This window comes from Diaporthe batatas (assembly GCF_019321695.1).
Source record: "Diaporthe batatas strain CRI 302-4 chromosome Unknown Contig00026, whole genome shotgun sequence".
NCBI lineage: Eukaryota > Fungi > Ascomycota > Sordariomycetes > Diaporthales > Diaporthaceae > Diaporthe > Diaporthe batatas.
This window is the reverse complement of record NW_025408573.1, coordinates 194,242-217,332: the sequence shown is the minus strand read 5'-3', so window position 1 is coordinate 217,332 and position 23,091 is coordinate 194,242. Positions and strand designations below refer to the sequence as shown.

Sequence of the window (23,091 nt, the reverse complement as noted above, 5' to 3'; positions counted from 1 at the left end):
TGAGGAGTGCCAGAAAGAAAGTGTCTAGGTGGAGACCAAACAATCATTGGAAAGAAAAACCAGGACTCCAAGGGCAACTTAGTTCAACATGGAGCACATCTATTCCGAGACATTGTCGCCGGGCTCATATGAGACCTTCGGGTTCTGTCAGGATCCTCGATACGTCCCTCGTCGACACAAGGATCAGCACCTTGCACGAAAGGGTTCAAGACTTGCGAAAACAGATTGTGAGGCCTTGATCGGCCACTATCACCGCCCAACATGCGAGTCCCGTGTGGGGCACTCAATCGCCATGGTGATGCCAGAGTGCATGCCAGCTCGCATCGAAACCATGGGATATTTCATGGAAGCGATTTTTTACATGGACAATATTGCAGAGTCAGGGTCACAGGACGACACAGGCAGCCTCACGAATGAGTGGGCAGAAACCATGCCTGGATCCGGAGACAAGACACCAACCACAGCAGACTCTCAAAACAAGGTCGACAGAAACTCCAACACGGGGGCAAAACAAGTGGTGGCAAAGTTAGCCTTGCAGCTCCTTCTCACCGACGCCGACTGCGCCAAGAATGTCATGGAGGCGTGGAAGGAGTGGGCCAAAGGCTTCGACAAGCCGCGCCGCTTTGACAACGTGGAGCAATACATGCAATACCGCGTTGTCGACTCGGGGGCTATCGTGGCAGTGCATCTCATGAACTGGGCCATGGGCCTGAATATCTCAGTGGAGGAGCTTCGACAAATCGACGACATCATCGACCATGCCGCCCGTGCTCTATCATATCAGAACGATTTCTTCTCTTTCAACTACGAGCATGACATGTTTGTTGAGCTTGGAAGAAGCTCTATAGGCATCGCCAATGCAGTCTTCGTGCTCGCCGACACGGAGGGGCTTGGCCTTGAAGAAGCCAAGAAGAAGGTCGCAGAATTAGGGCAGGCGCACGAGAACGCCGTCTTGCGACTCAAGGACGAGCGCTGGAAGAACGTGGATCATAAGTTACGAGTCTGCCTTGATGGAATCGTGGATATGGTGGTCGGTAACCTGGTTTGGAGTGCTTCGTCAGACCGCTATTCATCGCACCGCAACGAGAAGCTGCATATGGAACTTCCTGTCCGACAAATAACCCACGAAAAGAAGGAAAGCGCAGTCCCACAGATTCCTGTTGTGAGCCCACCGACTCCTCCAAATGACTCAGACCACGAGGAAGAGTCCAGCGACTCGGAGGAGAGAAAGGGTAAGCCAGTTGGGAGCTTGGAGGAAGGCATGAAGAAACTATTGGCGCAAGAGTTGAAGACTCCAGAATTTTCAGACGATTTGACACCCACGTTGGATGACGAGCTCGTCTGTGCACCCATCAAATACCTAGAGTCCCTCCCTTCAAAGGGTTTCCGGGAGGCCATCGTCGACGGCATGGACGGCTGGCTTCATTTACCCAAACGGTCCATCACCACCATCAAAGACGTGGTCAAGCACGTGCACACAGCCTCGCTATTGTGCGACGACATGGAAGACTCTTCTCCGTTGCGTCGAGGACAGCCCTCAGCCCACACCATCTTCGGAGCACCGCAGACAATCAACTCTACCAGCTACCTCTGGACGTTAGCTCTGGACCGCCTGTCTGAATTGGAGAACCCGCAATGCTTGCGGATCTTTATCGACGAGGTTCGACAGATGCAGATTGGCCAGAGCTGGGATCTGTACTGGACTGCGGCGCTGGAATGTCCTAGTGAAGAAGAATACTTGGCCATGATCGATATGAGTATGTTATAATGACGAATCCTAATTTCAGGTGTCGTATCGGTTCACTCACTTTGGTTGCAGAAACTGGAGGCCTGTTTGCCCTGCTCATCCGCCTCATGGTTGCAGAAAGCCCGCGCAAGATGTAAGGCACCAAGCTGCCTTCATGTGCCAGCGGTACCCAAAGAACTCAAGGCTGACAAACAACACAGTGAGATTCCAGATTTCAGAAACTTAGTCAGCCTGACAGGCCGATACTTCCAGATCCGCGATGACCTGGCCAACCTCACATCGGAAGAATACACCAACCAAAAGGGGTGGTGCGAGGATCTCGATGAAGGCAAATACTCGTTGCCGATGATCCACGCCCTGAACAACTTGCCAAAGCCGGCTATGGTGCAGCTGCAGGCACTACTCGTTCAGCGCAGGACGGCAGGCGCCATGACGCCGGAGAGCAAGGCCTTGGTAATCAAGCATATGAAAGACGCTGGAAGCTTGGATTATGCCAAGACCGTTACGCTGGATTTGCAGGACAAGGTCAGGCGGGAGCTGACGCGGTTAGAGGAGGCCTTTGGGCAAGAGAATTATGTCATTCAGCTTGCTTTGGAGAAGCTGAAGTTGAAGGCGTGATTGAGAAGATGACGGAATGATGTTTGTCTGTCATGAGTGGACTGCGATTCCTTATTCTCAATGTAATTATAGCTCTTATTAGTCTTTACGGCTTTTTTACTTCTTACGGGGAGTCCCTAATTGTCCTATTGTGAATATGAATTGCATGATTATATCATTGACGCGATGTTCTAGCAATCATACTACCAGTGGTTGTGATTTGCTCTTCATATTGGGCCAGGTAGTAGTGTTTAACGGCTGACTGTGACACTGAATGCCCGTCTATTGAAGCCCAATTGGATGTCATCACCAGATTGCAGCAATAGGTCGTGTGCTTGAAATCATGTATTACTCCGATCCACTTCCCGGTGCGGCTTTCCGACCGGTCCGGAACGAACCGGGCATTTTCCGTCGGATGGGGCCACTGATATCTATATACTGGAGCGCAGTATCCCTTGACTTCTTGCATGGTTCTTGAATTCCACGAAGTTGACCTCAACCTCTCGTCCCACCTGAAGTAGCAATGCATACATACGTGCTAGGCGTTACGTTGGTGAGTTGATCGCACCACCAGACTTCTGCGAAAAGAAAACATGCAGCTGAATCAGTGGTGCTAATATACTGTATAGGCCGCGATTTGCTGGGTTATCCGGAGTATCTACCGTCTCTACTTCCATCCACTCGCCAAATATCCTGGCCCAAAGCTCGCGGCCATCACTGGATTATGGTACTGTCGGCATTGGGTCGGCGGCCGCTGGCCTCACGTCGTCACAGATCTGCACCACAAGTACGGAGATGTGATCCGGGTGGCTCCCAATGAGCTTGTCTTTGCCACGGCTGAGGCATCTCGCGATATCTACAACCGCTACCAGCCGGGGGCCGAGGTGCAGTTCCAGAAGGACAGACAGTTCTATGCACCCTCAGGAACTGAGCGTTCATTGATCATGGAGCCTGACGCAGAATCCCATCGGCATATGAGGAGGGGCTTTGATCCTGGGTTTAATCTTGTCGCGGTGAAACAAAGGAGCGATATCCCGTTACACCACATCGACCTCTTGATTCAAAAGCTCTACCGGACAGGTCGGCGACAGGAAGGCGAGAATGTGGCTGAGTTTGCATTCCGTCTGAGCTTTGATATTGCTGTTGAAATGGCGTTTAGCAAAAGGATCGACACGGTCTCTGCAGGTATGCCGGCTTTCAAGGTTCCTTTCACGGCTGTTCGATTTGGTACGAAGCTGAGCTGATATTAATGCAGAACACCAACACGAATGGTTGAGACTATTCCGAGATAACGTGAAGGCAGCCTCGGTGGCAATTGCACTGCGGCGACTTCCAAAACCAGTGACTGCGTTGATCGACTTGCTATTGGGCCGCCTCATCCGCATGGCCAGGCGACGCTACTTGGACGTTGTCAACACATTCGTCACGGAACGCATGGAGATTCATGAACTCAAATCGCGCCGGAAACAAACAGGGGAGCAACCGCACCTCGAAGACTGGTTCAGCTTTGTAATTGAGCTGGGCAAGAAGGATAACGAAACGAAATATTTCTACCCCAGCCAGGCATCGTCGCTCGTCGTCGGAGGCACCGAGGCCATCTCACAGTGGACTGCTGCCGTGCTCTACTATCTGACGGTAAACCCAGATAAGTCCAGAATCTTACAGGAAGAGATCAGAGGCGCGTTCACCGGGCCTGATGGCGACCGAGATATCGATTTCGAGTCGACAAAGACGCTGCACTACCTCGTGGCCACAGTTGAAGAAGGCTTGCGAATCTACCCACCATCGGCATTTGGCCTCCCCCGCGTCTCGCCTGGAGCAATGGTTGACGGGCATCACGTCCCAAAGGGTACTGTTGTCCAGGTCCCTAATTTCCTCCTGGCACGTTCGGAGAGGTACTTTTCAAAGTCAAAGGAATTTCACCCTGAGCGTTGGCTCCCGAGGGACCATGCTCTGTATAGCCAAGAATTCGCAAGCGATCGCAAGGAGACCTCTAGACCCTTCTCACGAGGACCAAGAGGGTGCATTGCTGTGAACTTATCGCACCATCAAATGAGGTATGCGATTCTTCCTGACTGTCACTTCTTTCCCTGTTTTATGGAACCTTCCACTGACATGTATGCCGTGCTTAAAAAAAGATGCATCTTGGCTAAGATTATCTGGCACTTTGATCTGGAACTCGCTTGTCCTAAGTTGGACTTGTATGACCATTCAGCCGTACACATGGTGTGGGCTATGCCTCAGAACTTCATGAGATTTATTCCTCGGATAGAAAATTCTACGTAGGAGGCGGGAGTCTTACTACGCATTGGACACTTGAGGTAGTAAATAATTTAATTGATACTTCCACCTCTTCTGAGAGCCCTAATAAAGACACTTCGATACTTCTCAAGGTCGACTCCGCATGTCTAAATATTTGGTTCAGAAGATGCCATGTCAATCACATATCATGAGTTAAAAACTCGTCTTATAATACTATTAAATGCATTGACAGGTTGGCGACCTGGATTGAAAACATGTTTTAAACTCTTAAGTGTAGCTTCCTTTTACGGTTCTTTGTTCAGAATAATATCAACTCTTTTTGTTTCCGAGCCTGTATGAACATTGTTTCTACTTTGTTTTTCATTCTATATTCACTGCGGTTGTTGTCTCAGTCTTCATTGCGCATGCCGTAACCTAGCACCCCTAGACTGTGACAGTTAACTCGACTCCACTCGTCTCTGGAGGCATGCCTAGACCCTTCGGTAAGGCCGGTAATTTGACCAATCGCATAACACGGTTTCCGACGACTTTTCCGACAGCCCCACACCACCCCTGACGCTTGGCGCGCATTCTGACAGCGGAATTATATTCCCAACTTGGCACTCCAATCCACCCTTTGTGCGAATCCTTTATTTCGGTTGTGTGTAGCCGCATCGTAGCGGATCATATTCGATGTTCACGATGGGCACGCTGGCGGAGCCGGTCCGGAGTACAGCGCAGCGGCCGCCAGGATCCTTTTTGTCCAGAAAAGCTTCACCTCAAATCACTTGACAGAAGAAGCAGCAGTTAGGACCGAAGGACTAGCTGGCGCATACAATCAGTAGTGTTTACTCAGAGTTTTGTCATACTCGCAACATCTTACCACCGTTAATCATTCACGATATTCAGAGATGGCAAACTTTACCAAGGGCCACGAAGGCCTGAAGAATGCCTTCGTACTGACACCTACGTCTCTGGAGGACCCTGTATTGTTCAACTCACAGGAAGGTCTGGAGACCATCCACACATATGGTGGGGTTCCAAAAGAAGAACTTCTAAGCCATGTGTTGCGAATTGTAAGCCTCCGATCATGAACTCCTCGTAAATGTCATACAATAAATCTAATCATGAAACCCCACCATAGAGAGATGAGGCCTGGTCCAAACACACGTTCCCCTGCATAGGGATGCTCTCATTCCTAGATTTTGGTATCTCGAAGCTTAGCGTATACCCAGAGATTCTGAGCCGAGTCAAGGCAGGAGAGAGCCTGATCGACTTCGGAACGTTCTTCGGCCAGGACCTACGGCGCCTTGCTGCTGACGGTGCCCCAACGGAGAACCTGTATGCTACAGACATCGAGGGACTCTTCTGGGAACTCGGTTATGACCAATTCCGCGACGCTGGCCGCTTTAAGGCCATCTTCATTGAGGCCGACGCGCTGGATACATCGCGCGAGACGTCGCCCCTGCTCTCTGACCCTAGGCTGCTGGGAAAGCTTTCCATCATCCACAGCGGTCACTTCTTGCATCTTTTCCCCAAGGAAGATACGCTGAAGATCATTTGCGACGTCTTCCTCCCGCTTCTAAACCTAGAGCAACCCGGTGCTCTCATAGTCGGACGTAACGCAGGCCTCAAGGAGGCCAAATTGGTCAAGACGCTCGTCCAGCCCCAGAGCACCAGGGTCAGCAACCCACTGGAGAGCTTCTCGCACAATGGCGAGACCTGGAAGCAATTGTGGGAGGAAGTTGGGGAGAAGACGGGTACGAAGTGGGACATTCAGATCAATCAAATAGATCTGGATGGGTATGGAAAAGGAGCTGGATTCGTCCAGGTCTCGTTTGCCTGCAAATATCTGGGCCGGGCCTGATGGGCGCAAGCCCATGTCGCGGAGGTGTTGATGTATTTATAGATTCAATATCATGATTTGGCAAATGTGCACTATGATCAGGACCGGGGTTGTAAAATTATTCCTTAATTTCTTAGTCTTATCAAGGTAGCCCTTTAACCCTAATCTCAACACTATTCAGGACAAGTCGTTATCAACTCAAGTAGAATGTTTGCGACCCTCATGTACCTCGGACGTTCCACTGACCAACCACCAGACAAAGCTCAGCCACGCTGTGAAAGAGGTCCTCGAACGCGCCCGTCATGCCAAGCCTCCCAAATATCCCCCCTGCCATGGCAAGCAGCGGCGCGGAGGTCCTAAAGGTCTCGCTGAATTTCGAGAACCCGGACGGGGGATCCCTGAGTAGCTGCGCGACCAGGATACACAGGGCCAAGATCGGAACACGAGTGAAGGCCGCGTCGGTCCCGTAGTCTTCCAGGCCCACGTGCATGCCTACAGTCAATATTGCACGGACTGACTCAGCACATATAGCCTTTGCTTGGAGGTTCGCAGGACTAGTCTCGTCCCGGCCTTGCCGTGCATCGTGGGTAACACTGCCATACAAACACTGGCTGCCCAGAAGGAGCAGTGCTTCGTGGAAACAGTAACAGACCACGATGCTGACGCGTCTCGTTTCTGCGTCTAAGCGGGAGATCATCCTCGGGTCCATGTTTTCAATGTTGTGGGGCATCTCGTTCCGTAATGCCTTAAGCTCTTCGACTACTTCGTCGAACCTGTCTGATACGGGTGTATTCGGCTTCCCTTTTACCGTAGCACGCCGTCGGTTGATTCTGGAACAAATGGTGGCGTAGCGGTGTCTTAATATGAGCATGTCCTGGCCGTCGCCAAGACCATTGTTGCCTCGTTGTGGGATAACAAACTCTATGTGAGAGTGCCATGACAACTAGTTCTCTCCCCTGTCAGCCACTTGCGATTCAAAGCCCCCTCGGAAAAAACCTTGGTGTCCACTCACGTCAAATTTGCGGGTCCGCATCGCATTTCCTTTATCGACGCAGTCGAGCAACCAGCACGCTCTCTGTACCGTAGTGCGCTTTTTAAGCCCCGAACAGAGATGCTCTAGGGCTTCTATTGTGTGAAGACGGAGGGACCGGGCGACTGAGATGCAACTAGATAGGAGCTTATCCACGAATTCTGCCTCCTGTGTTTCGGCGACACAGAGCTACCGTTCGAAAGACGTCAGTCTACAACATAGGTGACACACCCTATCAGAATGTATCAACTCACCAGCGCGACGAGAGCCTACATCCATGTCAGTATGGCCCCAGAAGAAACTGCTGGTCCGGCACACCGAGAACAAGGGGAGGAGAACTTACTATGAACTTTTCAATTGAGTCTTTTCGCAGTATAACATGGTCTCTAAGCTCTAGAGATGCGTTCCAGAAGAAGCGCGCTGTGGTTTGGCCCACTTTCAACTTAGAGCCCAACGTCAGGCCCCTTGTGATGCACACATGTGCCACAAGCGCCGCTTCTGCTGTCAACGGCCCTCTGGTGTGATCGAGGAGCCGTTCTGTATCGTGTAATACCTCGTACCGGTCAAGGAATATGTTGACTCTACGCTAAGTCAGCCGCCTGAATCAAGTACTTCATTAAGCTTTTCTGAAAATTGGGCGGGGACATCATACCCGGCTGGCTCGTCAAAACAAGCTGTGGGAGAATACGATTAGCTTCAGGAATCTCAAGTATCTGCGTTGTCTACAGATCGGAATTACCGTCTATAATTTCATGAACCGGGAGCTCTGAGATATCAACCTCTTGTCGCTCCAGTTCACCGTGGCTTCCGTAACTGCAAGCCGTCACATGGCAGCACGCCTGCGACCTGGCCATCAATTTCTTCATGATCCCGGCAGCCTGATCCTGCAGGTGACGATCCTTCTTCCCGTGACTCATTGCACCCGCAAGGTCCTCCAGCAGTGGGTCATATGTGGTACCGGGGTCCGTTGCCTGTTCGTCGTCTCGGTCAATGCGCCAGTTCATCCGGGGACGCTCGTGGGGGACTCGTGCGAGCCCGGAACGAGCTGGGGCAGCCGCCACGTCGGAATCAAGGTTCACGGAAGCGACGTCGCTGGTTTGGTCCCTGGGGATCGTATCGCATTCGCGAATCTGGGGTGTGGGTCTCGTGGTGGGTTCAGGCCCCACCGTCCCACCAGTGATGAACGATGCCGAGTCAGAAGAGTGTGGGTCGAATCCCCATAGACTGAATCCTGTCTCATTGAGGATCGGCGTGGTGGTGATGTTGTTGTTGTCGCCGACACCGCCTCCGTCGCTGGTAGGTGGCATCATCGGCGGGATGTTGAAGTTGAAGGCCGACGAGTCACCTGTAAAGACAGATGCTGCCGAGTCGTCCAGAAAGAACTCTGTGTCGCTGAGGTCGTCTAGAGAACTGCTGAAATTGTAGGCTGGGAAATCATCCGGTGGGGTTATTACAGTCCCCTGTGTAAGATTGGGTGCCAAATTTCTGAAAGAAGTTGAAGTCGTAGAATAGCGGCATTCTACCCCTTGCTTCTGTATGCGCCCTTGAATTAGACAAGCCGGCATGCAGGTCGAGCTGCGACGTACCTTGCAATGCGCACATGGTTTTTCTCCGTTGCCTTTTTGTCGTTACCTGTATCAGCATAGAACTTGACGTAGAGAGTTGGCAGTAAATCTACCCATGATTCCATGAACAGCTGGGCATGGCTGAGGACTCACAACGTATTTTCTTCTGCCGACATAGACGGCATGCACCACGACGTCTCGTCAACTTCGGCCGAGTCGGTGTCATTCTTACCGCAGGAACTAAATCTTAAACACAAAAACGCGGCGTTGAATCCTCCAAAGTGTGTTGAAAGAGCTTGAGATGACTGCCGGCATTCAGCGACCATGGAACTGATGTTGGGTACGGGCGTAAGGTGCTCAGTAACGTTACTGCATGGGTGAAAAGCATATTCGGCTGATGGGAATGCCTTATCTATTTCGTAGTAACGAGCAGATCAGACGTTCGTTTTCGTTTATGGAATCCCAGCTTGATTCAAGTCATACCCGGGAGTCCCGTAGTATCAGCCTAGTATGGTGGAGTCCTGAAAGTCTAACAGTTGGTCTTCATCTACATGAATGCAAGCCGCAGCTGCCGTCCTTGAGCTAAACTGTTGAACAGTAGCATTTAGGGGCTGTCAACAGGTCCGCCACGGCTGGCGAAGTCTAATTTGCAGCCCCTCTTCCATGCGGAAAATTGATTGATCATGGAGCCCGTCTACTTGTTCCAGTCGTGAAAACGTGTTGATAGACATCTTGGTGGATGGTCTCACGTAGGTCACTTACCAAAGAAGAAAAAAAAAGAAATTAGGTGTGCCTGACTGGTGTGTGGACCTTGATACTTGGTGGATCCAACAAAAATAGGAGGTTTCTGGCCGATGTTCTCGATTACGATGTAGGGGATGTGGAGTCATGCAACGGTCGCCATGTGGAGATGAACCCAAACCATAATTCGAGTTCGACGGGGAACTACCCGCGAGCGCAGGAGTCAGCCTTATTCTCTCATTGTGTTTCTGGGTCACGACGTCTCACCACAAAGCATATGTAAGGCAATTTTCAGCGGCGGACCCTGCATTTAACCAGTAAGAATATGGACCAACAATCTTCCTCGATTACACCGCCATTTTCGTCATTGCCTTATCATTCTTTCGAATCGCACGGCCTCCAGACCAGAGGCACAGCCTCTGGCCTTAGCATTTCAAACACCAATTTTGTCCCACTGTTAGCCAAGCAATCCTTGGTCCTCTGCCGCGCGTGCGCCATGTCCTCGGCAGGAGACGCCCTCGCGGGCTCCACATAGTGCGTCCCGAGGAGGCTGACAATCAGGCCGACGTATTCGACCTGGGAGAATTTCCTTCCTGGGCACACATGGCTCGCATCGAGCCAAGACATGTAAACTGTGCGTAATGGCTTTAATAGAACTTCGCGATCAAGCAGCAGCAATTCAGGGCCCTCTTCTACGGTCGCTGTTGGTGAAATTTCTATCCACCGTGATGGCTTAAACTCCAAGTTATCATCACCCCAGTATCTAGGATCGACATGTGCGGCATGCATGTTGAAGAGTAGTAGGGTTTGTGGTGGGATCGAGTAAGTCTTGCCCCCAATCGAGAGGTCTGTCTGCCCTTGGGCGCGCCGGGGAACGATTCCAAGAACGTGATAAAGGCGTAGAACCTCGTGCTGTGGCACAAATTATTAGCTCCCGCAGATCCTCTTTTAATACGAGAATATTTCACATACCATAACGGCTAAGCATCGGTTGAGTCTCGGTATCAATTCGTAATTCGGGGTCGAAGTGGATCGGTCGCCAAGCACATGTTGTATCTCTTCGCGCATCCAGTCTTGGACCTCGGGGTAAGCTGCCAGCAAGTAGAAAGTGAAGTTCAGAGACCTGGCCGTAGTATCATGGCCAGAGAAATTGTACGCAAACATATTCCCAAACACCTCCTGCTCTGAGATGCTGAAGTTGCTCGACTCCTCTGCCTCAACATAGGCGCGCACAAGGTTCGCCATGAGCGTTCCCTCTGTGCTACCCTTCTCTCTTAGACTGGCTTTTGCCCTTTCAAAGTCGTATTTCATGTGAAGCTGGAATGACCTGAATGCCTTGCTAAGACGGGACACGAAGGCGGGCCAATGCAAGTTGACGCGACCGAGGGTCTTAGCTCCGATTAGGAAGACAACAAGAATATTCTCCAGAATGAGACGCAAGCTTGAATGGTACCCAAGTCGGTCGCTCTCACCTTCTTCACCCTCATTTTCACCACCAACGAAGGATGAGGACCTACCAAACCCAGCACCGATTAAAATATTCAGGGCCACCGTCTTGCAGTCTCGAGGTGTGGTTGTGACTCCGTTGAGCCCGGCAGACTTCCAATAACTCAGGAGCTGATCACCCTGTTTTAGGGCTTCCTCCCAGGCGAGTCTGCTTGTCTTGTCGGTAAATGCAGCAGCGGTAACCTTGCGGTGGCGCCGCCAGTCCTCCCCTGTTGCGGTGATGACATTTGGACCGAAACAGTTCAACATCGCCCATAGCTCTGTCGGTCTCTCAATACTGCCCTGGCGCTCGCCATAAAAGATGCCGTACAGGGTTTCGCCATCGCAGGTATAGAGCCAGTTGTGAACAGGTGTGACAATCACAAATCCTGGGCCGTATTCTTGGTGAATGCTGTGCTTTTGTGCCCATTCCCAGCCACTGAAGCCGACGCGGCTTACCGTCCTCCCTAGGCCAAATGGTAGATACTTAAACCATGGAGCGATGTGGCGCCCTAGCATCAACCATAGTGGGTTAGAGTAGCTGACGGGCTGAATCAGAATAGGTAGGCCGATTTTGCGTGCTGTTGAATAGTTGCGGTGTAATGCGGATATGGTGGACACCAACAGTAGAACGGGCCCTGCCAGGAGGAACGACAGCAACAAAGTGACGGCCATTTTTCCTGATCACGATATTGTCAACGATGATCTGAACAAAATTGTCAATCTCACTACTATTATGTCTGACAAGTCCTGCAGTAATTCTCGCCATCGGCTACACAAGTCGTGGGGGCCTAGTCGAGCAAATGAGCAGGGGTCAAAGTATATGCTCCACACCAGGACCGGCGGACCGGGCACACGGAGAAAAACCTCCACAGATTATTCAAAATGCTTCTGATTGGCGGTCATTCCGGGCAGAACATCTTCACCAAGCAAGTAAATGTCAATTCGAGCACATAGCTAATACACACATACTGGTCGACATGCAGTTCGTATCCTTAAATTTGAGGTTATCAGTTGTTGAAAAGTGCTGACTTCAGCCCAATTAGACCACATTCCCAGCTGGTACGGTTCTTGAGTTGCGGAAACATGAGTGAAACTTCAAACACATCAAATGCAGTGTCTTTGACATCCACAGCGTGGGAGTCACTTCTCAATGCCAAGACCAAGGGTCAACTACCCGAGCCATGGATCGTCGCGGCACTCCTCGTGGCGATAACCTGCGCGTCGTACTCAGCCCACCATCTCACTCAGCGGGGCGGTCGCAAGCTATCTGGAGGCGTCAACCTCAGCACGGGGTGGTGGTTCAAAGAACGGCTACGGTGGCTCTTCAATTCCTACGACGTGCTCGCGTCGGGGTATGACCACCTGAAAAACAAAGGCGCCCCATACATCCAACTCACGATCGAGGACGGCACACAAAACGTCGTGTTCAACCACCGCTACATCAAACAACTCGCCGCCCTGCCGGACGACCACCTGAGCTTCGACGAGGCCGCCAAGAGCCTCACCGCCGGGAAGTACACCAAGATCGCCAACGTGCCCCAGGGCATCGGCCAAGATGCCGTCCGTGGGGAGCTGACTGCCAACCTGCCCCGTGTCGTGGGATACATGGCTGCCGAGGTGGATGACGCGCTGCGGAAGGTGCTCCCGCAGACGGCAGAGTGGGAGCTGCGGACCGTGGCCGAGGTCGCGATGGAGCCCGTCGCGCAGGCATCCGCGCGTGTCTTTGTGGGGCCGAAGCTGTGCCGAGACGAGGCCTGGATGCGCATCATGAGGAACTTCACGCACATGGCGGCGGGTAGCCTGCAGGCCGTCAAGATGTGGCCTGCTTTCCTGCACCCCTGGGTTGCCCCGTTCTTGCCCGCGCTCAAGACTGTGGAGCGGACCTGGGCTGAGGGCAGGAGGGTCCTCCGGGAGGCCGCCGAGGCCGAGGCATCTGGCGAGACCAAGGGCGACTATATCAAGGAGTGGGTGGCGCAGAGACATCCCGAGTGGGCGGCAGATCTTGACCAGCAGGTTGACTTCACGTTCACCCTGTCCATGGCCGCGCTGCACACGTCCGAGATGACGACGACGCACATGCTCCTAGACCTCGCTGCGCACCCCGAGTTTGTCGAGGAGCTGCGTGCTGAGATGGTCGACGCTTTGGCACAGACGGGTGGGGAGATGAATAATGGTTATATCCACAAGCTTGAGAAGCTCGACAGCTTCATGTGCGAGTCTAAGCGGCTGAACCCGCTGACTTTATACTCATTCCAACGCCTGGCAATGCGCGACTTTGGGCTCGACGACGGAACATTTGTGCCGCGCGGCACGTTCCTTGCGCTCGATGCCTCGCAGGGCTATTTGGATGGGGAGCAGTGGGAACACCCAGAGGTCTTTGATCCTTTGCGATTCTACCGACTAAGACACGCGGAAGCAGCGCAGAATTCGCACCTGTTCGTGACGTCTAACCCGCAGCACATGTCTTGGGGTCAAGGCAAGCATGCTTGTCCGGGACGTAGGTTTACCCCTCTGTCATTGTATCTGGCACCATCCCAATGCCCACAAGTGCAGCAGTGCTCCAAAATTGGTATTGTAATGGTCACTAACATGAGCTCATCCCCCAACTTAGGCTTTTTTGCCGGCCATATGATCAAGGTGATACTCAGCCAGTTCTTGCTGCAATACGATGTAGCGCTGGAGGAGGGAAAGCCGAGGCCGAAGAATGTCGTCTTTGGAGCGGCTCCGCTCGCGGCGCCGGGGGCGCAGGTCCGGTTCAGGAAGAGGATAGTTTGAAACGAAGTTCGGTTGTATGAAGTCAACGGTCTATTGCCGTCTATCTACAGCCCATAATGCGTCTCACTAAATACCCTACCATACCGGGCTTTAGTAAAGGCGGAGGATGAGCTATAACCGTTATTAACCTACTGAACTGTCCCTAACGTAAGAAACTTGAAGTAAGTAGAAGTTATGCTATGTAGGATATTATTGAGCTGTGTAGTTTTTATAGGGAAGAAATAATGTTCTGGAGAGGAGGAGCTTATAATGGAGCATGGTAGTTCTAAAAAGGAAAAGTTAGAACAACGGCTTCTAACTACAGTCGACTCGGAGGTTGCAAAACCTCGTAGAGTCCTTCGTGGCAAAAGTGACTGCTTTTATCTTGAAGATATTAGACGATTCATGGTTCTTTAGAGACACCTACTATCTTTAATATAGAAACATATGAGAGATAAGTCGTCTGTAAATTATTAGATTCAGGAAAATAAAGACTATAGTCCTAGACTACTAAAATCAGCAATATGGAGAAGGTGTTATAATTGATAGTATTAGGGATCATGGTACCATCCTTTATAGTGTAACAAAGAACTAAATTGTAACTACCTACGTATCTAGGTACAGCCATTTCATAACGAGCCCTCAACAATTATGCTCCCTCCACTCCTCCTTCTCCCTAAACAACATATCCGCCTTGGCGTCAGGAATCCGCGAAAACGCGATAGGCACAACAGCAGGCCTCCTTCCATCAGCAGTCCCATACCGCATATCCCACCGCTGGAGCATATGCACAAGAATAAGCTTGATCTCGGCGCTCGCAAGCGCCCTCCCCGGGCAGGCGTGGGTGCCCGCGCCCATGGTGACGTACGTGTCCGAGATGTACGAGAACTGGAACCTGCTGTGGTCCGCCGGGCTCGCGCGGCGCATCTTGAGCCACCGCTCCGGGTCGAACGTCCCCGCGTCCGGGTAGAAGTCGTCGTCGTGGCAGATCTCGTGCGTGGGGAAGAGGACCTGCGTGTCGGGCGGGATGGAGAGCCCGTCCTTGAAGGTCACCGTCTGGCCCGTGGACCGGTGCACGGCGCCCATGCCCAGCGGGCGCAGGCGCTGGCTCTCCTTCATCAGGCTGTCGAGGTACTCGAGCGCGTCGAGGGACCCCTTGGTCCACCGCGGGCCGTGGGCCGCCTGCACGGTGCTGATCTCGTCCATGACGCGGCCAAGGAAGGGTGGGTTGTCCACGAGGTCGTACAGGATGTTCAGGATCGTGCTGGCTGTTGTCTCGACCGAGGCGATGGTCAGGAAGCCCAGGTCGTTGATCATCCCGTCGATGTCCTTGGGGCCCTGCTTCGCCGCTGCCATGAGCCAGTCGAGGCCGTCCGTCTCTCCTTTGCCGCGGCCCGCCTCTGCTAGGGCGAGCTTCTGTTCATATGTCGGCTGTAGCAGCTTCGCCCAGCTCTTTAGGATCTGCGCGACGGCCCGCACGTTAGGGTCCAGAAACGGCGCGAAGTACCCCAGCGGCCCAGGGAAGAAGATGTTGCTGCTCACGATGGCATCGTTTGTCTTTTGCAGGTACTGCCTGACGGTGTGGACCCAGTCCTCGCTGGTCCCCAGCTCGGCACCGGCAAGGGCGCGGTGTGCCATCCGGATGATGGCGACCGTAATAGCCTCAAAGGGCTTCACTTTCGTCCACCCCGCCGAACAGTCCGGAATAAGCCCCGAGTCATGGATGGCGATGGCCGAAGCGTCTTGGAGAGCCCCGATCATGGGCCCCAGGTTCTTGGGCAGCTCTGCTTTCATCGAGTTCTGTGCCTCCTCGGTGATGAGCGGCGCATGGTTTGTGTGCACTCGGAAGGACTCGCGCGAGAACTTGGGGAAACTGAACTTGTCCTGGGGAGCGGTTTTGACTTCATTTAGATACTTCAGGGGGAGAACAACGACTTGTTTAGTCGGGTCTATGGCGCTGCGGAGCTGGAACGGGCGTCCTTCTTTTGTGTGCTGCTATTCATCAGGGCATGTCCAACGAATAAAGTCCAGTGCCAGAATTTCTCACCTTGGTGTACCCCTCATGAAGCAGCTGGTCGGCCTCGAACAAATATCTCTTGATAGAATTGCTCCCCTTGAAACGGATATTCGGCACGTGTGCCAGAGCCTTGTTTTCCCCAAACACATATTTGAGGATGAGCAGGACCGTAATAATTCCTGCCGCCCCGGCGTACTGCCAAACACTTAAAATGGCCATCTTTTACCAGCCTAGGTTAACATATCAGGTGTGACATGGGGATACATACATACACAGTCTCTCATAGAATCCCAGATATTATGTTATACAAGAGTCAAGATAGCATTCGAGGTCTAAGCGCTGTCAACTATTGTCGTACATACTTCCCTGCAGGTACCCCGGAGCGCATAACCGAGCATTCGGATACATCCACGGACTGCCAAGCACGCTCTCGGAAAGCGAGTGGGTCACCACCGGCGCTGCGGCATGCTGGGTATCCGAAAGGTTATTGCTGTGACTGCACCCGGTGGGCCCGAGATGATATCAAGGTTGAAATGGTGACGCTGTAGTAAATATGCACGAGGAAACCATCGCGGAGGGCAGCGTTGGCAGCCCGTCCATCCCGTCGTGCTCAACCAATTCACAGCACAATGTCGCGAATGGACGACGACCATCTCACAGTCCAGGTCCCCCGTGAGTACGGGTAAGTCTCTAATCCCCCCATACCCCTGATCCAACGTGAGCTCCCCCCCCACCCCAAGTGGAAATTCCCACTGACCACCGAGCCATACCACCACCAGATATGTCATCCTCGCAGCATCCGCAACCCTCTTCAACCTGATGTGGCACGCCCACCGCGGCTCCCCCTTCCGGCAGGCCGCCGGCATGCCCTGGCCCTACCAGCACGCCAGCCGCGCCGAGGTCGACGGCGCCAGGACCCCGGAGCTCAAGAGGGCGCTGTACCTATTCGACTGTGCCCAGCGGGCTCACGTAGGTCGTCCCACCCTCGTCTGCCCTTCTCCTCCCCCCCCCTTGCCTTCATCCCTCTCCTCTACCGCACAAGAAAAAGGAGGGACAATCGAGCCACTCACTCACTAACCACAACCCCCCAAAAAAACAGGAAAACTTCCTAGAAAACCTCCCCTGCCTCCTCCTCCCCCTCCTGGTCTCAGGCCTCCGCTGGCCCGCCGAGGCCGCCGCCCTCGGGTTCCTATGGAACGTGGGCCGCGTCCTGTACGCGCTGGGGTACACGCGAAACGGGCGCGCCAACCGGCTCGGCGACGCCGTCGCGGGTGTCATGCGCCGCGTGGGTTACACCATGCCCGGCGCGCGCAACGGCATGGGCAGGCTGTGGGGCAGCTGGTTTAATATCGTCCAGGTCGTGCTCATGGGGATGGCCGTGAGGGTTGGGTGGGATATGGTGCGGGTTTGAAAACAGACACCCGCCTTTCTTTGTGTCGGTGACAACCGGACGGGAGCAGGTGTTGTTAGATGAACGACACAGCAGCAGGAAGGGGGGGGGGTCCGTTTCAATAGCTCTCATTATATTCTAAATGGCCCTGCCCGTCCGTCCGTCCGTCTATCTACGCAACAACCCTCCCAATATCCCTCCCACAAACCCTCTCACTATCCAAAACAAGCGGGCCCCCGCCGGCCCCACTAGCATCCAACGACACCGTGACCCTCCTCCGGTCCGCAACAACCCGCACCGTCTCCCCCAGGTTCCGGTAGTCCGTCTCGCAGTGGCCCGCCGCGGCGGCGGGGCTCTTGCGGCCCTGGCCCTGCCCGTGGCCGTGGCCGTGGTAGTCGCTGCTGCCGTTGTTGTTCTCCCCAGGCCCCCCGCCGCTCTCCCGGACCTCAACGCTCGGGTAGGGGAGGTGCCCTTCCCTGAGCGGGATCAGCACGAGCGGGATGTCGGCCTCGTTGACGGGCGAGGAGCTCATGAGGTCGCCTTCCTCGCCGGGCGAGGACGAGGAGGCGTTGCGGCCCGGGATCACGAAGTGGCCCTTCTTCCGGCCGCCGACGAGCCACGTGTCACTCGGCGCGGTGACGTCGTAACTGAACTCGTCGCCCGTGGCCTCCTCGGCCGCGCTCCCGGTGTCGAGCTTGCTCGTGTCCCAGACCCGCGTCCACTTGAGGTGCAACGTCGCTGGGAGGAGCTGGTTGACGCAGACAAGGGGTGTCTCGAACTCGTCGACTGGCTCCACGAGCGACGGGATGGGCCTCTGCAGCCGGATGTCGGCCGTGTGCACGACCGGTATCGACGGCACGTCTACTGGGATGAGGATGCACTGCTGCTGTGTGGGGTCTACTTGGCGCATTGCTGGGATTTTCTGGGTCTTCCGCGTCCAGTCGACTATGAACTGGGCCATGAGTACCGGCAGGCTTTCCCCAGTAGGCGTTGTCCCCAGACCGGTGAAGTGCTTCTGCCACTTGACCTCCGTCAGGAAACTGAGAGGCAATTCGCCCAGCGTCGCAGACCTTTCTAGGTCATAAGCGGTGAGGTCGCCCTTGACCCGGTCCAGCACACTCGCCACCAATGTCCTGCTGTATTTCCACAACTCAGTGTCTTTAAGCGCTTCAGTCAGAGAATCACGGATATTATCCCTGATCTCATCCTGGAGGACACTGTATGACAGCTTCAAGTACATGGTCTTATTGGTGTTGGGGCCGATCCTGGACCCCGGAATCCGATTGATTTTGTAGATCAGGCTCGCCGGCTGCTTGGGGAAGATGACGACCGGGTTCGCAGGTGGCACTCCAAATCGGGACTGAAAGACATCCGATTCGATGAGCTCTGATTTGAATAGGCGCAACGGGCTCTGGGTCGCTGTAGAAACTGTGAACCGTGAAAAGAGCGCTTTGTGTTTGAACACATCCTGCACATTGACACCCAGTTTCAGGGCCAGTGGGATTGAAGGCGTCTTGGACAGTGTGAACGTTCCCCGGGAGGTGGTGTATTTGACCTCGACTTTGATGGAGACACTGGGGGTGTCCTGCTCAGTGGTGAACGGTATGCGGGCCTTGACAGACGACCTGGCAGCCAGAGACTTGAACAGGAACAGACCTGGCTCGGACGATGCTGGGTCATCATGCTCCGTCGTGCCCAGTATTTGAGCCTCTGCGGTAAGAAGCCGGAGCCCTCCGGTCGCAGACCGAACGCGAATCTCGCACGACTCAACCTCATTCCACCCCGTCGTCAAGTCGAGGTCCATTGCGTAATTCCTGTCGAGTTGCGTTACTGTCGACGGCTCGACCCGCAGGTCAAGTGTGTCGGTACGCTGGTATAAGGATACGTATGGATTCCTCAAATTCACCGCATCGCGTTCGATGGGCTGGAATGCTTGCCTCTCAAAGCTGAGCTTCAAGGGGCCGCTGTGCAATTGAACTCTGTCGACTTCATACGCACCCGGACTCATGGACATACAGCGCAGCTGAATCTTGTTTCGACCGGGTTTTAGTTCCAGCTCTCTGTCACTCTCTAACCACATCTCGCGCCCACCAGTGGTGACAATCCGCAAGAAGGCCTTGTCGATGGGCAGTGGGTCAGCTAAGACACTCCGTAGTGCGAGAGTTAGTGTGAAGCTATCCTGGTCATCGTCGTACGCCGGTGTGCCCTCAATCTCAATATGAGTGAAGAAATTTTGGAGGGAGTGTTTCAACTCCTTGTCGAGGGACTTCGCGGCAGCTAAAAAGTCAGGGAGGAAGCCCTTGAACAGCTCGTTTTCTGCGTATTCTTTGGCTGGCTTCTGGCTGACTTTGACGGTGCCTCTTTCCTCGATTCTGTCCTTCTCGGAGTTCGCCGCTTTTGAGAGAAGTTTCAGCATGACCTTGACGTAACCCTCGTCTCGTTTCAGTTCCCGCAGACATTTGGAGTACATGACGAGCATGGAGAGCTCAAGCAAGGTCCACCCGCTCTCTCCATAGAACGGCGTCGTCTGCAGGAAACACTCCGCCGCGGCGGAGTAGTCCCCCAAATAATATTTCATGACGGCAAGGTCCGCTATATTCGCCAGGATGGAGTGTGTATGACCAGCAACAGTGTAGTGACGCTTAGATTTGTCAGTAAGCATCTCGTACAAGCGGTAGAAATCCTCCTTTGTGTCTAGAGCTGTACGAAGCAGCTTGTTGTCGATGCCCGCAAGGGTAAGCTCTGGCGATAGCATCGTGGCCTCAGGCGAAGGACTGGGTGGTAAGTCGTCGTCAAGATTGACGTCTTCCATTTCCTGCAATCCAGTCTCCCCTATGACCGGTGCAGAAGACCACCCATCACTCCATCCTCGTTTCTTGCCGCACTCCTCTAGTATGTTGCGCGACAGTGCGTAAAGCTCGGCCCTCCTGGCAGCCAAGTCTTCCTGCCCTGATTTGTGGTGCCGCTGATTTATCGTATCCTGCACGTCAGCTGTACTTGCCCTGCGAGTCCCCGGTCCTGGAAAGAAGTTCGGACTAGGCAGTGGCGGCATTCGGCTATCCCCTGCGGTCGATACCCTGAGAGAAGTTGTTCTCGCCGGGTGCATCATGGTCTTGGGCTCCGGTATTGACTCCTTCGACTTCTGCTCCGAACCTTTGTCACCAGTGGTAGTCGTCGCCGCTGGTGGGATGGGCAAGGCCTTTGTAGATGTCTGGGCGAGAATCTGCTGTGCAATGGAAAACGCAAAGGAGGCAACGATATTCTCCGCCACTTCTGACACGAGGCTCTCATAGGGCAGTGTCGTTGCGGGCGTCACACCGCCTGCCTCGAGCTTGCGCTGATCGGCCAGAGCGGCAACGACATCGCGGCGCATAACCTGAGAGACAGCCGGTATGAATTCGAGGGTGCGTTTGCATATTTCGGCCAGCATTGACAGGTTTTCGGACTCGTCCGTTGGCTGTGGCGGAGGTGCCCGTGGTGCAACCCCGTGCAGTATAGAGTCTTGTTGCTCTTTAACCTTGGCAAGCAGCTCTTCGCGCGTGGACCAGGCGTTGCCCAAACGGAGGAGCAGAGCGATCTGGCGTGCGAAGATGTAGCACCTGAAATCAAAGATCGACACGTTGTTGGATAGGATAAGGTCCCGGTAGGGCTTCTTCATGACGGAGATGGGGATGTCGTCGAACTTCTCCTGGGGCTCTTCTTCCTTGGAGGAGGACTGCAGATCGACTGTTTCCTCGTCATCAAACTCAAGAGTCCCTGTACTGGCAGCCACCATTGCGGCTTGGGCGATTTTCTTGATATCGGGGGTATGCGGAAGTAGTGAGCCACCGTGAACCTCAGCGAAGTCGGCCGCGGCTTGCTCCTGTATTATGGTGTCCAAGCCAACGCTCAGCTCGTCGTATCCAACGAGGGCATCATCCACAAGCCCCACGCTCTCGAAGCCCCTCGCCAACCCCTCCTTCAGAATGAAGAAGGTGCAGAAATTCCAGCCGGGCAGACTTCGCATGGCATCCTTCTCTTTGATATCCTCCTCGTACTGGGTGACCCTCATGTCGAAGCTAGCGAGGATCAACCTCTTGAACTTGTCGATGAGATCCGCCCAGGCGACCTTGGCATCCTCCTCGGTCTCCATATAACCGGTGGGCACGGCGGGCACGACTCTCGGCAGGAGATCGTAGGGCACATCGTTGATACCGATGCGAATCTGGGCTATCCTATCGACATTGGCCTTGGAGGAGCTCCCGAAATCACTCCTCATCCTCTCTAAAAGCGGTGTTGTGTTCTTTCCCCACCGGGACGTTGTCTTTGCCACGGGCGCGGCGTCGGAGCTGCCTGTCATCCTAGGCTGGGTAGCTGCGACGGTGTTGGGCACGACGACGTGTATGATCAGGAGCTCGCACGCATCGTGGTTCTCGGCGGGGGTCCGGCCGTCCTTCTTGGTGCTTGTGGTGGCGACCGGCGGAGAATGCTCCTTGAGCCAGTCACGCATCTCGGAGCGGACGGAGGACTTGTACTGGTCGTTGTCATCGCATCGGACCAGGAGTACCTTCAGGTAGGGTGTGCGGCGCAGGCCCGGGATCTGGTGGCGGCGGACGTTGGCGGCCGAGGGGCCATAGCCGGGCGAGTATGGCTTGTTGGGGAAGGTATCGTCGGGGTCGGCAGTGAGTCGGTTGCCCCCTGCAACCTGCTGTGTCTGGAAGCCATCGAAACCACCATCGCCCCCGCCCAGGGTGGGTGTTATGGACGGTTGCCTCTGCTTGGGCGCCTTGGCGGCGGCGAGGGCATCGACGAGCTCGACATGCAGCGTCTCGATAGACCGCAGAGGGCCGGCGTGGGACTGCCAGTGCAGGTTGTGGAGGGGGAGTCGGGGTAGCAGGCCTGGGGCAAGCAGCTTATAGACATCGTGAGGGTCGAAGTAGTCGACTGGGCGGCGGCACGTGTCAGCATCAGACACCGTTTGGGGACATGCGAGGACAGGCTGGCTGTCTTACCCGTCACCTTTGAGGTCGAGAAGGGCTGTTCCTGTTCCATGCTGAACAGCTGTCATGGGCACGGTGGCTGTCGCATTGCTGTCGCGCCAGGTATCCGTATGCAGGGCCAGCTCAGCAATGCATCGTCGACTTTTGGTTCAAATGTTGTTTTGGCCTTGGGTTGGGAGTTGCTGCCGTCGGGAGGTGGTTGCGCAGCCGCTAGCGCAAACGTACCTCCCTCAGGACCCCTGAGCCCGGCGGAGCCCCCACGTTAGGGAAGCTCCAGCAACGTCACCCCAGAAGGGAAGGCGGTCACAGCCCCACGGTGTCAAACGGTTGGCCGTGGTTTCTGGTCCCGTTTTATGGCCAAATGGCTGGCAAAATATCGCCTGCAGTCCATATTTCTGGCAGATGCCGTTCGGATTTGTAAAGTCGACTCTTTGATTTCCCAACACATTCCTAATGACACAATCCTTTGCCATTTAGCTTTTGCAACTATGACGTGAATCAGCTACAGCACATGAGGAACTATGAATGTACCAACGAACGTGTTACGTATGACAAGGTAGGTGAGACGAGCTTTGAACTGCCGCCTGTGGTGCGCGGTGGTAACACTATAAGTCGATGAAACGATGTGAACTGTCAGTGAATGTATCTTGGACAAGATACCTACCTAGGTAGCTAGTGGATATCGAGAACGTAAAC

The 23,091-nt window shown here is 54.1% G+C and overlaps 8 protein-coding genes across 8 annotated transcripts; 4 read left to right on the top strand and 4 right to left on the bottom strand.

Moving 5' to 3' along the window:
- Positions 1 to 2,867: 2,867 nt before the first annotated feature.
- Positions 2,868 to 4,630, top strand: KVR01_013374 (uncharacterized protein; the record flags this gene model as incomplete). Its single annotated transcript, XM_044784951.1, has 3 exons — positions 2,868 to 2,897; positions 2,974 to 3,529; positions 3,600 to 4,630. 3 exons carry the CDS (start codon positions 2,868 to 2,870, stop codon positions 4,628 to 4,630), a joined length of 1,617 nt encoding a protein of 538 aa, XP_044637636.1.
- Positions 4,631 to 5,496: 866 nt separating this feature from the next.
- Positions 5,497 to 6,452, top strand: KVR01_013406 (uncharacterized protein; the record flags this gene model as incomplete). The annotated part of the gene is made up of 2 exons (XM_044791840.1): positions 5,497 to 5,661; positions 5,730 to 6,452. The coding sequence occupies 2 exons, from the start codon at positions 5,497 to 5,499 to the stop codon at positions 6,450 to 6,452; spliced, it is 888 nt and encodes a 295-aa protein (XP_044637668.1).
- Positions 6,453 to 8,183: 1,731 nt separating this feature from the next.
- KVR01_013413 (uncharacterized protein) lies at positions 8,184 to 9,063 on the bottom strand (the record flags this gene model as incomplete). The annotated part of the gene is made up of 2 exons (XM_044782148.1): positions 8,184 to 8,887; positions 9,048 to 9,063. The coding sequence occupies 2 exons, from the start codon at positions 9,061 to 9,063 to the stop codon at positions 8,184 to 8,186; spliced, it is 720 nt and encodes a 239-aa protein (XP_044637675.1).
- Positions 9,064 to 10,142: 1,079 nt separating this feature from the next.
- Positions 10,143 to 11,927, bottom strand: KVR01_013421 (uncharacterized protein; the record flags this gene model as incomplete). The annotated part of the gene is made up of 2 exons (XM_044794045.1): positions 10,143 to 10,679; positions 10,740 to 11,927. 2 exons carry the CDS (start codon positions 11,925 to 11,927, stop codon positions 10,143 to 10,145), a joined length of 1,725 nt encoding a protein of 574 aa, XP_044637683.1.
- A 411-nt stretch (positions 11,928 to 12,338) lies between these two features.
- Positions 12,339 to 14,030, top strand: KVR01_013359 (uncharacterized protein; the record flags this gene model as incomplete). Its single annotated transcript, XM_044786701.1, has 2 exons — positions 12,339 to 13,752; positions 13,867 to 14,030. The coding sequence occupies 2 exons, from the start codon at positions 12,339 to 12,341 to the stop codon at positions 14,028 to 14,030; spliced, it is 1,578 nt and encodes a 525-aa protein (XP_044637621.1).
- Positions 14,031 to 14,651: 621 nt separating this feature from the next.
- On the bottom strand, positions 14,652 to 16,245 carry KVR01_013336 (uncharacterized protein; the record flags this gene model as incomplete). Its single annotated transcript, XM_044792419.1, has 2 exons — positions 14,652 to 15,974; positions 16,057 to 16,245. 2 exons carry the CDS (start codon positions 16,243 to 16,245, stop codon positions 14,652 to 14,654), a joined length of 1,512 nt encoding a protein of 503 aa, XP_044637598.1.
- Positions 16,246 to 16,655: 410 nt separating this feature from the next.
- KVR01_013400 (uncharacterized protein) lies at positions 16,656 to 17,437 on the top strand (the record flags this gene model as incomplete). Its single annotated transcript, XM_044789894.1, has 3 exons — positions 16,656 to 16,708; positions 16,806 to 16,995; positions 17,126 to 17,437. 3 exons carry the CDS (start codon positions 16,656 to 16,658, stop codon positions 17,435 to 17,437), a joined length of 555 nt encoding a protein of 184 aa, XP_044637662.1.
- Positions 17,316 to 22,642, bottom strand: KVR01_013414 (uncharacterized protein). Its single transcript, XM_044782345.1, has 2 exons — positions 22,408 to 22,642; positions 17,316 to 22,339 (listed from the first exon to the last, which is right to left on the bottom strand). Exons 1-2 carry the CDS (start codon positions 22,445 to 22,447, stop codon positions 17,589 to 17,591), a joined length of 4,791 nt encoding a protein of 1,596 aa, XP_044637676.1. The 5' UTR covers positions 22,448 to 22,642; the 3' UTR covers positions 17,316 to 17,588.
- Positions 22,643 to 23,091: the final 449 nt, after the last annotated feature.

What these genes read in the sequence shown, in the direction of transcription:
- KVR01_013414 (XM_044782345.1), bottom strand. Translation starts at nt 22,447, where the DNA reads ATGGAACAGGAACAGCCCTTCTCGACCTCAAAGGTGACGG. An exon ending in CTCGACCTCAAAGGTGACGG is followed by an intron (nt 22,340 to 22,407) that starts GTAAGACAGCCA and finishes GCCGCCGCCCAG; the next exon opens with TCGACTACTTCGACCCTCAC.